This window comes from the organism of the source record quoted next, unplaced genomic scaffold, assembly GCF_019419815.1.
Source record: "Pyrus x bretschneideri cultivar Hongxiangsu unplaced genomic scaffold, Pyrus_bretschneideri_v1 Contig8, whole genome shotgun sequence".
NCBI classification, from domain to species: Eukaryota; Viridiplantae; Streptophyta; class Magnoliopsida; order Rosales; family Rosaceae; genus Pyrus; species Pyrus x bretschneideri.
Window position 1 is genome coordinate 3,653,094 of NW_025999820.1, and position 13,063 is coordinate 3,666,156.

Here is a 13,063-nt window from a genome sequence, read left to right on the forward strand (position 1 = left end):
CCTTCAATTGTCAAGTTTAAGGTCTCATTTTAAAATGACTGAAAGCTCTTTTAGTGAAAGTGTTTTTGGGTTCCAAAAACATCAGTTATATGCTTATTGCAATAAACACTTCAAGTGCTTTTTCATTATTCACTTGCATTTTTACTAATTATTGGTTCTAAAAGTACTCTCATCAAAAGCACTTTCAGTGACTTTAAAAACACTTCCAAACGAATACTAGATTTCATGTTTCAATTCCTATATTCCATGGGCATGAGTTTAAAAACAAAAATATAAAAACACTCAATCATGAGTGGCCACCACCACCGCGTTACCAACACCTACCATGATCACCACCACCCATCACAGCTGCCACCACCACCACCACCATATATTGTTGTCTCCTCCACCACAATTGCTGCCAACACCCACTATCATCACCACAGGCATCACCACCACTGTCATTGTCTCCATTGCCTCCACCATTACACACTTTAAATTATGTATTTCAATTTCGTTGTTCTTTATGCTACCCAAGCAAGAAATTCACAAATTCTAAAAAAATAAATTCCGTTATTTCAATTTTTTGTCGTTTTGGAATTTTTTTAACAATCTTAAATTTCCTCGTCTAAAAACAATGTTAGTGATTTTCACTCTTGTTTCCTTTTGTCTCATTGTTGTTGTCTCTTAGTTCATCTTTAATTATGAGCAAATTAGAATCTTAGCGCAGGGACCATAATTTGACTCAATTGATTTGATCCTTGAAATACTGTGATTAGTAAACTTGTCATAATGTGGAGCAATAATCCTTTTAAGTAACATCGTCAAAACTTCTGAGCAAAATATAGGGTTTAAAGAGGAAAGTAATGAATGTAAGTTCTCAATGCCCAAAATCCATCGTTCCACGTTATGATAAGTTCAATGACTAATGCTTATAAATTTTTAATTTAGAAACCAAAGCTCTAAGTTAACTAGAATCAATACACCAGTTTAAAAAAAAAAAAAAATTATTCAATGTAAGTGTCAGAGCCTTTATCCAAAGGGCTCCACATTTTTTCCATTTTCTAAAAAAATATGAATAATCCCAACTGTTCATATTTGAACTCTTCGTTCATAAATCATCCTTGCGAAAAATCAATTCAATCTGAAACCATTTACTCATTTGATTGTCATGATGAAAATTTTAATGTTTCTTAGAACATAGTGTTCGTCAATTTATTTGAACTTAATTAGATTCCTTAAATATTTCTGATTTAACTAATATTTTACAAAAATGATCTATAAAGTACAAATTAAAAAATAAACAGTTAGGACTGTTGAAGTTTAATATAAATCACTCACAAGTTTCATTGGGCTAAAGGCCACATGAGTAAAAAGCTGATCCAACAAAGATTGAGACCCAAAAGGAATTAATATGTCGACTACTAGAATCCAAGATTTCCTACAAGATCATAGAGGGCCTTGAAAAAGAAGGCAGAAAAACCCAAATTGCGTAGACAAAGATAATCAACATTTCGTGCTAGAATTCAAGCAAGGCTAAGGAGCACCAAAAAAAAAAAAATAAAAAAAAAAAACTTATGTTCACCACCAAGTCAATGGCGTAGCTAATTTTCCTCCTGCTGTGTCCTTTACATCGGTTTAGTTTTACCTTGGTTCAAGGAACCCCCAGATTGTGTTATTGATTTCTTATTTGCGTATTGTTTGTAATTTGAGGAGGATTCTTTTCATGGCCTCTGTTGTTGTACTGATTCAATATCAATTCTGGATTTTGTAATTTGACCCCTATTTTTGCATGAAATTTTATATTTCTCAATGTAAAAAAAAACGTGCTTAAGAGTCCATCGACAGAGCTTACAGCTTTGGCTTTTACATAGGATGTTAGTGGGTCCATGCATCTTTATATGTTGTATCTTCTTTTTGAAGGCTATCAAAACAGAAGATTAACAAATTGTTTTAACCCTATCAAAGATGACTAAAAGTTCCAAGTAATTTTCAACAAGTGTTTTGTGGTCATTCGTTTATGTTTCTCCTTTTTCTCTACCAAGAAGATGTTTACACATTAATCTTTAAAAACATAAAAAGTTCGAAACGTTTACATCGTGAAACCAATCTTAGTACAAGTAGAATGGTCACTTGTCAATGATTACTTATACATTAATCTTTGAAAAAAGACTCATCAATTATTTCTCTTTACTTAATTGAGAAGTCTTAAAAATGAATCTTGCAAATGATGATTTCAGCACTAATCTATATATAGTTGACCATTTGTGTGACTTAGGTTAAATCTTCCACCCCTCATATTTTTGTATCAACCAAAAATGAAAGGACCAATCCAACCTTCAAGTTTTTTTTTATAAAACCATATATTTACACTCAAGAGGTGGGAGAATAAATTAGTCTTGAATGAAATTCGAATCTAAAATCTTTCACTATCCAAAATCGTATCCCGAACCTAAATAGCATTTCAAACAAGTTTATAAAAAGTTAAAAGTATTTGTAGATCGATTAGGTGCGAATACACAAGAAAACACTTAGAATTTTAACTATAATTTCAATGTGCTCTCAATAAAAATGTTTTTAACGAAAACAATTACGAACAGGTTCAAGATAAATGTTTTTTCCATGCACCATCAAACATGCCTTTAATTAAACTAAATAGACGTTAGTAGACTTTTGGACAAGCTTTTGGTCTTTCTTTATATTCTTGTTCTCGCTAAAGTCGTGGTCCTTTTCTGCCATACGCGTACCCAACGCGGTGTGGTTGTTAGCTTTTTAAATTTCAATTTTATTCTTCACATTCTTTTATCATGTCACGTAACGATGTAGAAATCGATTGTACTTGAGTGCTAAAAGACACAAAAATTATCTTAACCAACTGACATAACTAACCCTTACTCATTTAAATTTTCTTTAATCAACAATTGAAGTAGATTCAAATGGGTAATGTCTTCCAACATTATTCCACTAGAATAAGAACTAAATTAAAATTGACTAGAATTATTTAATATGGTCTTTATTTTTATATTTTTTGGATGAATTGCTTCAAACTAAACTCTATTTAACATCCATCACTTGGGACTTGGAAAGGAAAACAAAATAGTCCAAAACTTTGCAGTTTTCAGTGTTTTGAGTGTTGACCTCGCTGATTGGTCCAAAATAAGCAAACAATTGTGCGGAAGACGACGAAGAACCGCCATTAGCTCTCAAGCCATGCAATTTCCCACCAAAACTTCGGATCCTTACTCCTTCCTCCTCCACTCAGTTTTTCGTATTTTCCGTACACAAATGCGCAGAGAAGAAGAAAACAAACCCTATTTTCTCAGGCCCTCACTTCACAATGCGTCTCCTTTTTCCCAGAAATGTTACTGAAACTTCCTTTCCTCCAAAGTTGTTTTTCTACGCGTTTTGCTTATATATATATGCATGTGTGTTTAGTCTGTAGGAGGAGGTTGAAATAAATCAAAATAATTAATTACTTGGTTAAGAAGTGAAAGAAAGGTAGTTAAGTTAGTTGGGCGATGGAGAGCTATTTGCAAGAGTTCGGGGAAGTCAAGGCGAAGGGCTCGTCGAAGAAACGTTGCAGAAATGGAGGAGCCTTTGCAGCGTTGTCAAGAACCCGAAACGGCGGTTTCGCTTCACTGCCAATCTTTCCAAGCGTTTCGAGGCCGCTGCTATGCGCCGTACCAATCAGGTCTTTATTTCATCTCACCTCTGTCATGCTTCTTCTTTTTCTTGTTAGAAATACCTCATCTGTCAGTCGATGCATATTGATATAACGCTCAAGTGCTAATTAGGTAATAAATTAATATGACGCTAACAGCACATTCTATGTTACGATTCCCATGATTTTTCATGCCCTCGATCAGACATCGATCATTTCTGCAATAACTCATCTAAATTGGAAATCAGTTGGCCGTTTGATGATGATCATGCCATATTATTGGAAGCTTTCATGAAAAGGACGTTATGATTCCCATGATTTTTCATGCCCTCGATCAGACATCTATCATTTATGCAATAACTTATCTAAATTGGAAATCAATTGGCCGTTTGATGACAATCATATTATATTATTGGGAGTTTTCATAAAAAGGACTTGAGTTAAGTTTAATTTAATAAAAAACCGTGCTATAATTTTATTTAATGAAAAAAATCTTAAATTTTAATGAAAAACCCTTAACTTTTAATAAAGGGGACAAAAGAACTTAAAATTTTATGAAAAAGACGCAATTTTAATATTTTAAAAAAATAATAATAACCTAACTCGCCTAGATCACAAACACTATTTATAAAACAGTACTACACTGTTTATGAACTATTTATGAAACTGAATACTATTTATGAAATCAAACGGTACTACACTATTTATTGTCCAGATTCATAAATAGTGCCTAGTTCTTGGTTCACATTTGTAAATAATGCTTAGTTATTGAGTCATGTTTCATAAACAGTGTATAGTAATTGGTGCAATTTCATAAATAGTGTCTAGTTCTTGGTCCACTTTCATAAATAGTGTCTAGTTCTTGATCCACTTTCATATATAATGCGTAGTTCTTGGTCATATTTCATAAATAGTGTCTAGTTCTTTGTCCAATTTCATAAATAGTGCATATTAATTGATATTGTTTCATAAATAGTGTCTTTTTTTTTTGTGTAGTTTCATAAATAATGTCTCTTTCTTGGTCCAATCTTTTATATTAAGCTCCTTCAATTTTTTATATTTTCTAATCTAACAAAGAACCAATTAGAACCGGAGGTAATTGAAAATTCATATGGTTCACAACTCAAAGTTTTTTTTGGAGTTCCATATATTATGTTAATGAACTCCACAAGTTCTCTCTAAGAATGCTTTTATATTTTCTTCCCAAAAAAACCCCTTCTCCTGCAAGTTTTTTTTTTAATGAATCCCCTTTCTCCTGCCATCAATCACTCCACATAAATATTTTTTTAAAAAGTATGCGGCAAATACTTTTTAAAAAAATATTTTAAAAAAGCACCAGCACCAGCACACATAAGCTGGGAAAAAGCACCAGCACACCAAACCAAACAAAATCTGGGAAAAAACGCTGTGCAATTGCATGCGCGTAGTTAGGTTTTTTTGTTTTCTTTTTTCTTGTTTTTATTATTAAATAAAGTTATAGGGTGATTTTTTTTTGTTTAAATTCAATGTTTTGAAGTTATTTTCATTAGTTTTCCTCGTATTATTTTTACCGGAAAAACTATGTTCATATATTTTTTACTCACCATTTTGCAGGAGAAATTGAGGATTGCTGTTTTGGTTTCAAAAGCTGCATTTCAATTTATTCAAGGCGAGTCTCTTTGGCTTTAAAGATAAACACCATCAATTCATCACATAACAAGGCATGGTGATTTTATGCCTGTACTAAATTTCTAATGCGTGCAGGTGTGCAACCAAGTGACTACGTCGTACCCAAGGAAGTTACAGACGCAGGTTTTCATATTTGTGCAGATGAATTGGGATCCATTGTTGAAGGCCATGATGTAAAGAAGCTCAAATTTCATGGCGGGGTAAGCGGCATCGCAGAAAAGATCTCCACATGTGTAAAAGATGGGCTCAACACCGAATCTGACTTGCACACTCGAAGACAGGAGATTTATGGAATCAATAAATTTACGGAGAGTGAGCAACGGGGTTTCTTTATATTTGTTTGGGAAGCACTTCAGGATTTGACTCTTATGATCCTCGGAGTGTGCGCTTTCGTGTCTTTGATAGTTGGGATAGCAATGGAAGGGTGGCCAGTTGGAGCACATGATGGACTTGGAATCGTTGCGAGTATCCTGTTGGTTGTTCTTGTCACAGCAACAAGTGATTACCGCCAATCGCTGCAGTTCAAGGACTTGGACAAGGAGAAAAAGAAGATTGCTATGCAAGTAACAAGAAATGGATATAGGCAGAAAATGTCAATCTATGATTTACTGCCTGGTGATATTGTGCATCTTTCTATTGGAGACCAGGTGCCAGCAGATGGGCTATTCGTATCAGGATTCTCCGTGTTGATTGACGAATCAAGCTTAACTGGTGAGAGTGAGCCAATAATGGTAACTGCTGAAAACCCTTTTCTTCTTTCCGGCACTAAGGTCCAAGACGGATCATGCAAGATGATGGTTACAACAGTTGGGATGAGAACCCAATGGGGTAAATTGATGGCGACTCTGAGCGAAGGAGGAGATGATGAAACCCCATTGCAGGTGAAGTTGAATGGAGTGGCAACCATTATTGGAAAGATAGGACTTTTCTTCGCCGTCGTGACTTTTGCAGTTATGATGCAAGGATTGTTTAGTCGAAAACTGGCTGAGGGGACACACTGGAGCTGGAATGGAGATGATGCAAAGCAAATGTTGGAATTCTTTGCTATTGCAGTAACAATTGTTGTTGTTGCTGTCCCGGAGGGGCTGCCGCTGTCTGTGACATTGAGCCTTGCCTTTGCCATGAAGAAGATGATGAACGATAAAGCACTCGTTCGTCATCTCGCAGCTTGTGAGACTATGGGATCAGCCACAAACATTTGCAGTGACAAAACCGGGACACTAACAACCAACCGCATGACCGTTGTGAAATCTTGCATTTGCATGAATGTCAAGGAGGTGAGTAAACCCAATGAGGCCTCTAGCTTGTTCTCTGATCTTCCGGAGTCTGCTAAGAAACTTTTGGTACAATCGATCTTTAACAACACTGGTGGAGAAGTTGTGGTTAACAAAGCCGGAAAGCATGAGCTATTGGGAACACCTACAGATACTGCTTTGTTGGAATTTGGATTGTCAATTGGTGGAAATTTCCAAGCAGAGAGACAAGCTTCTAAACTTGTTAAAGTTGAGCCATTCAACTCAACAAAGAAACGGATGGGGGTAATCTTGGAGCTTCCTGAAGGAGGTTTGATAGCGCACACCAAAGGTGCCTCCGAAGTAGTTCTGGCCAGCTGCGAAAAGGTGATCAACTCAAATGGTGAAATTGTTCCCCTTGATGAAGCATCCCTCAACCATCTCAAAGTTACTATTGAGCAGTTTGCTTGCGAGGCTCTTCGAACTCTATGCCTTGCGTATACAGAACTAGAAACTGGTTTCTCTCCTGAGAATCCCATTCCTGTTTCTGGTTATACCTGTATAGGAATTGTGGGAATTAAGGATCCTGTTCGTCCCGGTGTCAAGGAGTCTGTTGCAATCTGCCGTTCAGCGGGCATCACAGTAAGAATGGTCACCGGAGACAATATAAATACTGCAAAGGCTATCGCAAGGGAATGTGGGATTCTTACAGATGATGGCATAGCCATTGAAGGTCCGGAGTTCAGGGAGAAGAATCAGGAAGAATTGCTTTCTCTGATTCCTAAAATTCAGGTACTATCTCCATTTCTTTCAAGGAACATAACCGCTCGGATTTGCTTCTTACTGACTAGTTACTATAGTTTATGAATCTGTGACACTGAAATTTGAGCCCTCGTGTAGGTGATGGCTCGATCTTCACCTCTGGACAAGCATACACTGGTGAAGCACTTGCGGACCACATTTGATGAAGTTGTTGCTGTAACCGGTGATGGAACAAATGATGCCCCAGCGCTTCACGAGGCAGATATTGGACTAGCCATGGGGATTGCTGGAACTGAGGTGAGTACTTACGCTTTGCAAGTGCAAAATTATATGACTCTTCGCATTGGTGGATACCACCATATCTCTTTTCTTTCTTGATCAAGAAGAAAACGATACAGTTTAGGCCCTTAACAAATCATATTTCACCTGCTTTCAGGTGGCTAAAGAGAGTGCTGATGTTATAATTCTGGACGATAATTTCTCAACAATCGTGACAGTGGCAAAATGGGGACGCTCGGTTTACATCAACATTCAAAAATTTGTGCAGTTCCAGCTGACTGTCAATATAGTTGCATTGATCGTGAACTTCTCCTCGGCTTGCTTGACAGGTTAGCAGGCTCGCATTTTGATTTGTTTGTCTGCTTCTGTAACGAAATTCGCCATATTTTACTATCCATCGTAGAATCATTTCTCACTTCTTGTGCATCTGCATAAATCATCGCTCTTCAGGGAGTGCTCCTCTCACAGCTGTGCAGCTATTGTGGGTCAACATGATCATGGACACGTTAGGCGCCCTTGCACTTGCAACTGAGCCTCCGAATAATGACCTAATGAAGCATCCGCCGGTTGGAAAGAGACAGAATTTTATCAACAATGTAATGTGGAGGAACATTTTAGGGCAGTCTTTATATCAGTTTACGGTGATTTGGTTCCTTCAGGCAAAAGGAGAAGCAATGTTTGGTCTATACGGACCAGAATCTCATGTGATCCTCAACACTCTGATTTTCAACACATTTGTGTTCTGTCAGGTAATCTTTTCTTAAAGTTCTCGTACGAGGAGGACTACTGCTGACGATTTTTTACTCCTACGGAGGGTGACCTGATTCTGGTTTTGCAGGTTTTCAACGAGATTAGCTCGCGCGATATGGAGGAAATAGATGTCTTCAAGGGCATATTGGATAACTATGTCTTCGTCGGAGTCCTCAGTTCCACAGTTGTGTTCCAAATCATTATTATCGAGTTCCTGGGAAAATTTGCAAGCACAGCTCCGCTCACCTTGGCACAATGGTTTGCCACTGTATTCATCGGATTTTTAGGGATGCCGATTGCTGCTGGTTTAAAGATGTTTCCTGTTTGAACTACAAAACATTTAGAGATTAGTAATAAAAAAAATAAAAAATAAAAAAACAAAATTAGGCACCTTAGAAGCGTTAACTGAAAATTTGAGGACATCTCAACCCCTTAGGTTTTCCTTCAAGTTTGACATGGTGATACACAAGGTTAGTCTCCTGTATCTTTGCCGGCCTTGTGATTCGTCGACTGTATTTTCTTATCGTTATGTAACTAATTTTTTGTTCTGGCAACTTTCCGTGCCATTCTCTTTTCTGTGCATTTGCCTGTTTGTGAATCATATTATCATAAGTCATAACTTCAAAGTGAAATAATTTCTAAGATTTTGAAGAAAGCCTGGATCATACAAACAAGTTCACTTGAGAATCTAACTGTTCCAAGAGTTGTAAAAGGAAAACTCGATAAAATCTTCCACTGACTAAAAACAGTGAGCTCAGAGAGAGAGAGAGAGAGAGAGAGGGTTGTTAAATGGAAAAGCTGGGCAGAGGATCCAACTTCTTGAATCTGGGGAGCGGAACTTCGTGGATAATACCAGCATTGGTTCAACTTTGGCCTATCGGAACTCCCTTACACGCTGCTGCTGCTGGTTTTCTGCAAGGGCTAGATGGACGAATGCACGTCCTAAATTCGCCCTGGTCGTCATTGTGCTTTTGCAGCTCAAGCTTACAGGAGCATGATAGTAAGTCTGCCAGTCTGATGGCGTGGATGAAGTAACAAAGCCTCTATGCCAATGTGGGCGTAGCGATATTGACTAGAGGGGATGCGCTCCCTTGGTATTCGCATTTATGTTGGTTTAGATTACTTCGAAGTTAAACATCTCTAGTATTAATAAAAGTAAAAATATGAAAGTCACCGTACTAATCCTCTGCTAAATTGCTGTTTGCCAAGAAGATTACAGATTCATACCGAAAATCTAACAAGATAAACATTACATACCAAGGTACGGTAGTAATGCCACTACACGAACGCAAGATACAAAAATAAAAGGTCGTTTCTAGTCTGACGAATTCTCTCAAGATTGCATGGCATTGGTATCATCGTCGTCGCCTTCCTCACTGAACATGTACTGACTCTGATACTCCATCAAGTATTGTGTTGATCTCTTCACATCCAGAAACAGATGGTAAACTCGGTTAATATCCTCCATCTCCACAATATTTCCCTTCCGCTTTTGGCATGCCAACGAAGATGCTGTTATGAGATGGATAGCATATCTCAAGGATGCATCAACACCAATCTTCGTCAACAGATGCTTTGCTTCTTCGGACATCTCGACTTCTTCTTCTTGGCATCTGATGTTCAGAATCTTACTAATTTCATCCTCTGTGTAAGGCTGGGTGGTAATAATTAGCAGTCGATCAAGGAGATCAATAGGAATTCCATGGGGGGATTTATAATTTGTGCCTCTGATTGTAGTGATTCCTCTGTTGGTAGCAACAACTAATATGGGAGCCATCTCATTCTCCAATGCACGATTCAAAAATGAAAAGCACTCAATGTCAAGCATGTGCACCTCATCAATAAAGAGTACACCTGGCACAATCTCTGCCTTCCCTTCCTCTCTCCACTCTGCTACCTTTGTGTCGATTTGTTCTCTAACTTCTGAACGGATTTCACCAGTATCACCAGTGAAGAGAGCCAGAAATCCCTGTGTTCTGGAAGCGAGAGATAATTAAATCAGATAACAAAATATCACGTTAATCCACAGCCAATACTGAGTCTAAAGTAGAGAACAACCCCCCATCCCCATCACCAAAGAAAAAAAAAACCCTCTCAACTTACAAGCCAGGATATATTTGTTAAATTTGAACAGACTTTAATTACGGGTGCAAGTTGCAATGTATGCTTTTATACAGAAACCAAACAGAATTCACTCGAAACATAAAGCAACAAAGCAGGCACAGCTCACACGATCACAATAAAACCACCAAACACAAGCTTATAGATCGATAAATTTTGAAGACATTGTCTAGAGATTTATGTTTATGTGTGCCTATGAGAGAAGCCATTCTACTCCACACGTATTACATCAAACCTTAATAACCCGAAAAACTAATAGTTAGATAAAATTCTACAACTCCTAAGCATGTAAGATACAAATACTTCTCTCTTGCGAATTCTAAGATGTAAGATAGATACAGAGTTCTGTTATATTCTCATCTAACCCGCAATTATAAGTGACCAAAAAAAGTACTGAGTAATGAGATAAATACTGGAACCCCTTTATAGCAACAGAAAAAAGTTCACTGTTTCACCCAAATCCGGCAGCAAGTTTGGGTTCAAGCTTCAAAAAAGACAGATTCTGATGTATCCTTTAAGTTTCTTAAGGTTAAAACTTTCCGAGTTTGGTAAGAAGGTGACTGAATGAAGGTTTTCCTAGGAGTGTTGTAACAAATAAACCCATCCAAGAAATGTAGGCACCAATAGATGCAAGCAGCTGTGCATTCAAAGCAAGTTTGCCTAGAAGGTGGCCTGATGAAAATGTTGATGTTAGAGAAGGGCCTCTTGGAAAGGCTAAATCCTATGCCAATTCCCCTCTTCTCCCCTTCTCACATGGTTCATTAAAACAAAAATTGAAAATTAAAGAAATGTGTGAAGCTCCTCAAATAGAAAACTCACAACAGGCGGCCAGTAAGCTTCTCAACTATTTGATTTGGCTATAGTCACTTTGGCAATTCAAGATTTGTTTTTCAAACCCTTCTCTTGGTACATGTAGCTTTATACAACCTGCATATGCTTTTTTCAAAAACAGGAAACTATTTTCTCTACTTGATGCACATAAACAGTTGAAAATTAGAGAGGAGAGGAGCTCCTGCTTTCTAACTTCCAAATAAGTCGAACCTACTACTCAATTAACGTCCAAATAAATTACAGCTGAGATACGAAATATCCAACTCGGACACAAACCGATTCTTAGCACTTTACAACACTGATAACTACATCATATAATGCATCCATAGATCACCATCCTCAACTGTAGACTGACAGGGAGTAAAAGGTAGCATTAGCTAGTTCTTGGGGTGAAGAAGGACAACAAAGGGGTCGAGCTTCTTTGTAAAAAAGTAACTTATAAGAAAGGAATGCACTTATCATTCACTAATGTATAACAACTTAGCAAGCTAATTGCAAATTTCCATTAACCCCCCAAAAACTGCAACTTTCCCAAGATTATATGATTGCAGAAACTCATGAACTTATAGTTCACCATGCTCTCGAAATTAAGACAACGAAAAACACAAGCCGACATTTGAAAGTACCTGCTGTTGATGACATCAATCTCATGAAGTGTGACGCAATGCACGACCTCCTTGCGCTTCTGCAACTCCCCGTCCGGGCACTGCATAAACTTAACCTGCGGTCCCATGGCATCGTAGTCCCTCGACCTTGAAATCGACCTACCAAGCTTAGTAATTTTCCCAGAAGCTTTATCAATGGCAATCACATCCCCACTTTGCACCTTCTCCTTCCCCAAAGCCTCAATCATCTTCGCCCCCAAGTCATACACGGTCTCCATCTCCGTCGTCTTCAACGTCAATTTCCCCGTCTTCGAAGCCGCTCCGGCCACCGCAGGCCGGTCAATTTGAACCTCCACGACCTCGCCTTCGATAATCTCAGTCTCTTCCTTGATTCGAACCCCAATAGCTTTCCTAAAAGCTTGCATTAGGGCTTCGGTCTTCGACATCTCCAGAGAAAAGAGCTCGCTTCCGGCCAACATCGCGAACGGGGTTTCGAGGCCGAGCGACTTCGCCATGCCCATGGCGATGGCGGTCTTGCCGGTTCCAGGCTGACCCGCCAGAAGAACGGCCCGACCCGCGATTTTTCCTTCCTTGATCATCTGGAGAATGACGCCAGCGGCCTTTCGGGCGGAAGTCTGGCCCACCATGCCTTCGGAGACGTCGCGTGCTTCTAGAGCAGAGTCGAGGCCGAGACCACGGATGTGGGAGTGTGCGCCTATGCGCTCTATTCGGGTCAGGTCTCGACTCTCTGAGAGCTTGAGCTCCGCCATGGCTGAAAAGCGATGGTGGTGTGGAGCAGAGCGGCTTCAAGGGCTTCAAGGGTTTTGTTCAAGCGGGGATACAAAAAATGTGGGGGCGAAGGATTTAAGATTCGCGGGTCATCAAATTACAATTCTCTACCTTAAAATGTTGTTTAGAGTCGTACACATTTTTTTTATTTTTTTTACATTCTTGTTAAATTTTTATTCATTGTTCTATTTTAATTTATTTTATTCGACGATTAAAAATTAATAATAATTTAATTATTAATTATAAATAAATTAAAGATGACCTATTTATAATAATATGAACTATAATTAAAAATAATATGAATATAATTTATAAACTATAAGCTAAGATGACATATTTATCACGTAACATAACTACAGAATCTAGGAATCCAAATAGAAAAGTAA

At 38.0% G+C, this 13,063-nt stretch overlaps 2 protein-coding genes and 1 non-coding gene across 3 annotated transcripts; 1 reads left to right on the forward strand and 2 right to left on the reverse strand.

Moving 5' to 3' along the window:
* The first annotated feature begins 3,073 nt into the window (after positions 1 to 3,073).
* LOC103952641 (calcium-transporting ATPase 2, plasma membrane-type-like) lies at positions 3,074 to 8,714 on the forward strand. The gene is given in 8 exon segments (XM_009364280.3): positions 3,074 to 3,543; positions 3,546 to 3,670; positions 5,234 to 5,288; positions 5,384 to 7,332; positions 7,441 to 7,599; positions 7,739 to 7,910; positions 8,032 to 8,330; positions 8,420 to 8,714. Coding segments are annotated over 8 exon segments (3,045 nt in total). The 5' UTR covers positions 3,074 to 3,497; the 3' UTR covers positions 8,660 to 8,714.
* Positions 8,715 to 9,458: 744 nt separating this feature from the next.
* On the reverse strand, positions 9,459 to 12,669 carry LOC103952640 (ruvB-like 2). The gene is made up of 2 exons (XM_009364279.3): positions 11,910 to 12,669; positions 9,459 to 10,307 (listed from the first exon to the last, which is right to left on the reverse strand). Exons 1-2 carry the CDS (start codon positions 12,656 to 12,658, stop codon positions 9,665 to 9,667), a joined length of 1,392 nt encoding a protein of 463 aa, XP_009362554.1. The 5' UTR covers positions 12,659 to 12,669; the 3' UTR covers positions 9,459 to 9,664.
* LOC125473258 lies at positions 11,239 to 11,318 on the reverse strand. The gene has a single exon (XR_007255136.1). It is a non-coding gene; the product is annotated as a small nucleolar RNA snoR109 (small nucleolar RNA).
* Positions 12,670 to 13,063: the final 394 nt, after the last annotated feature.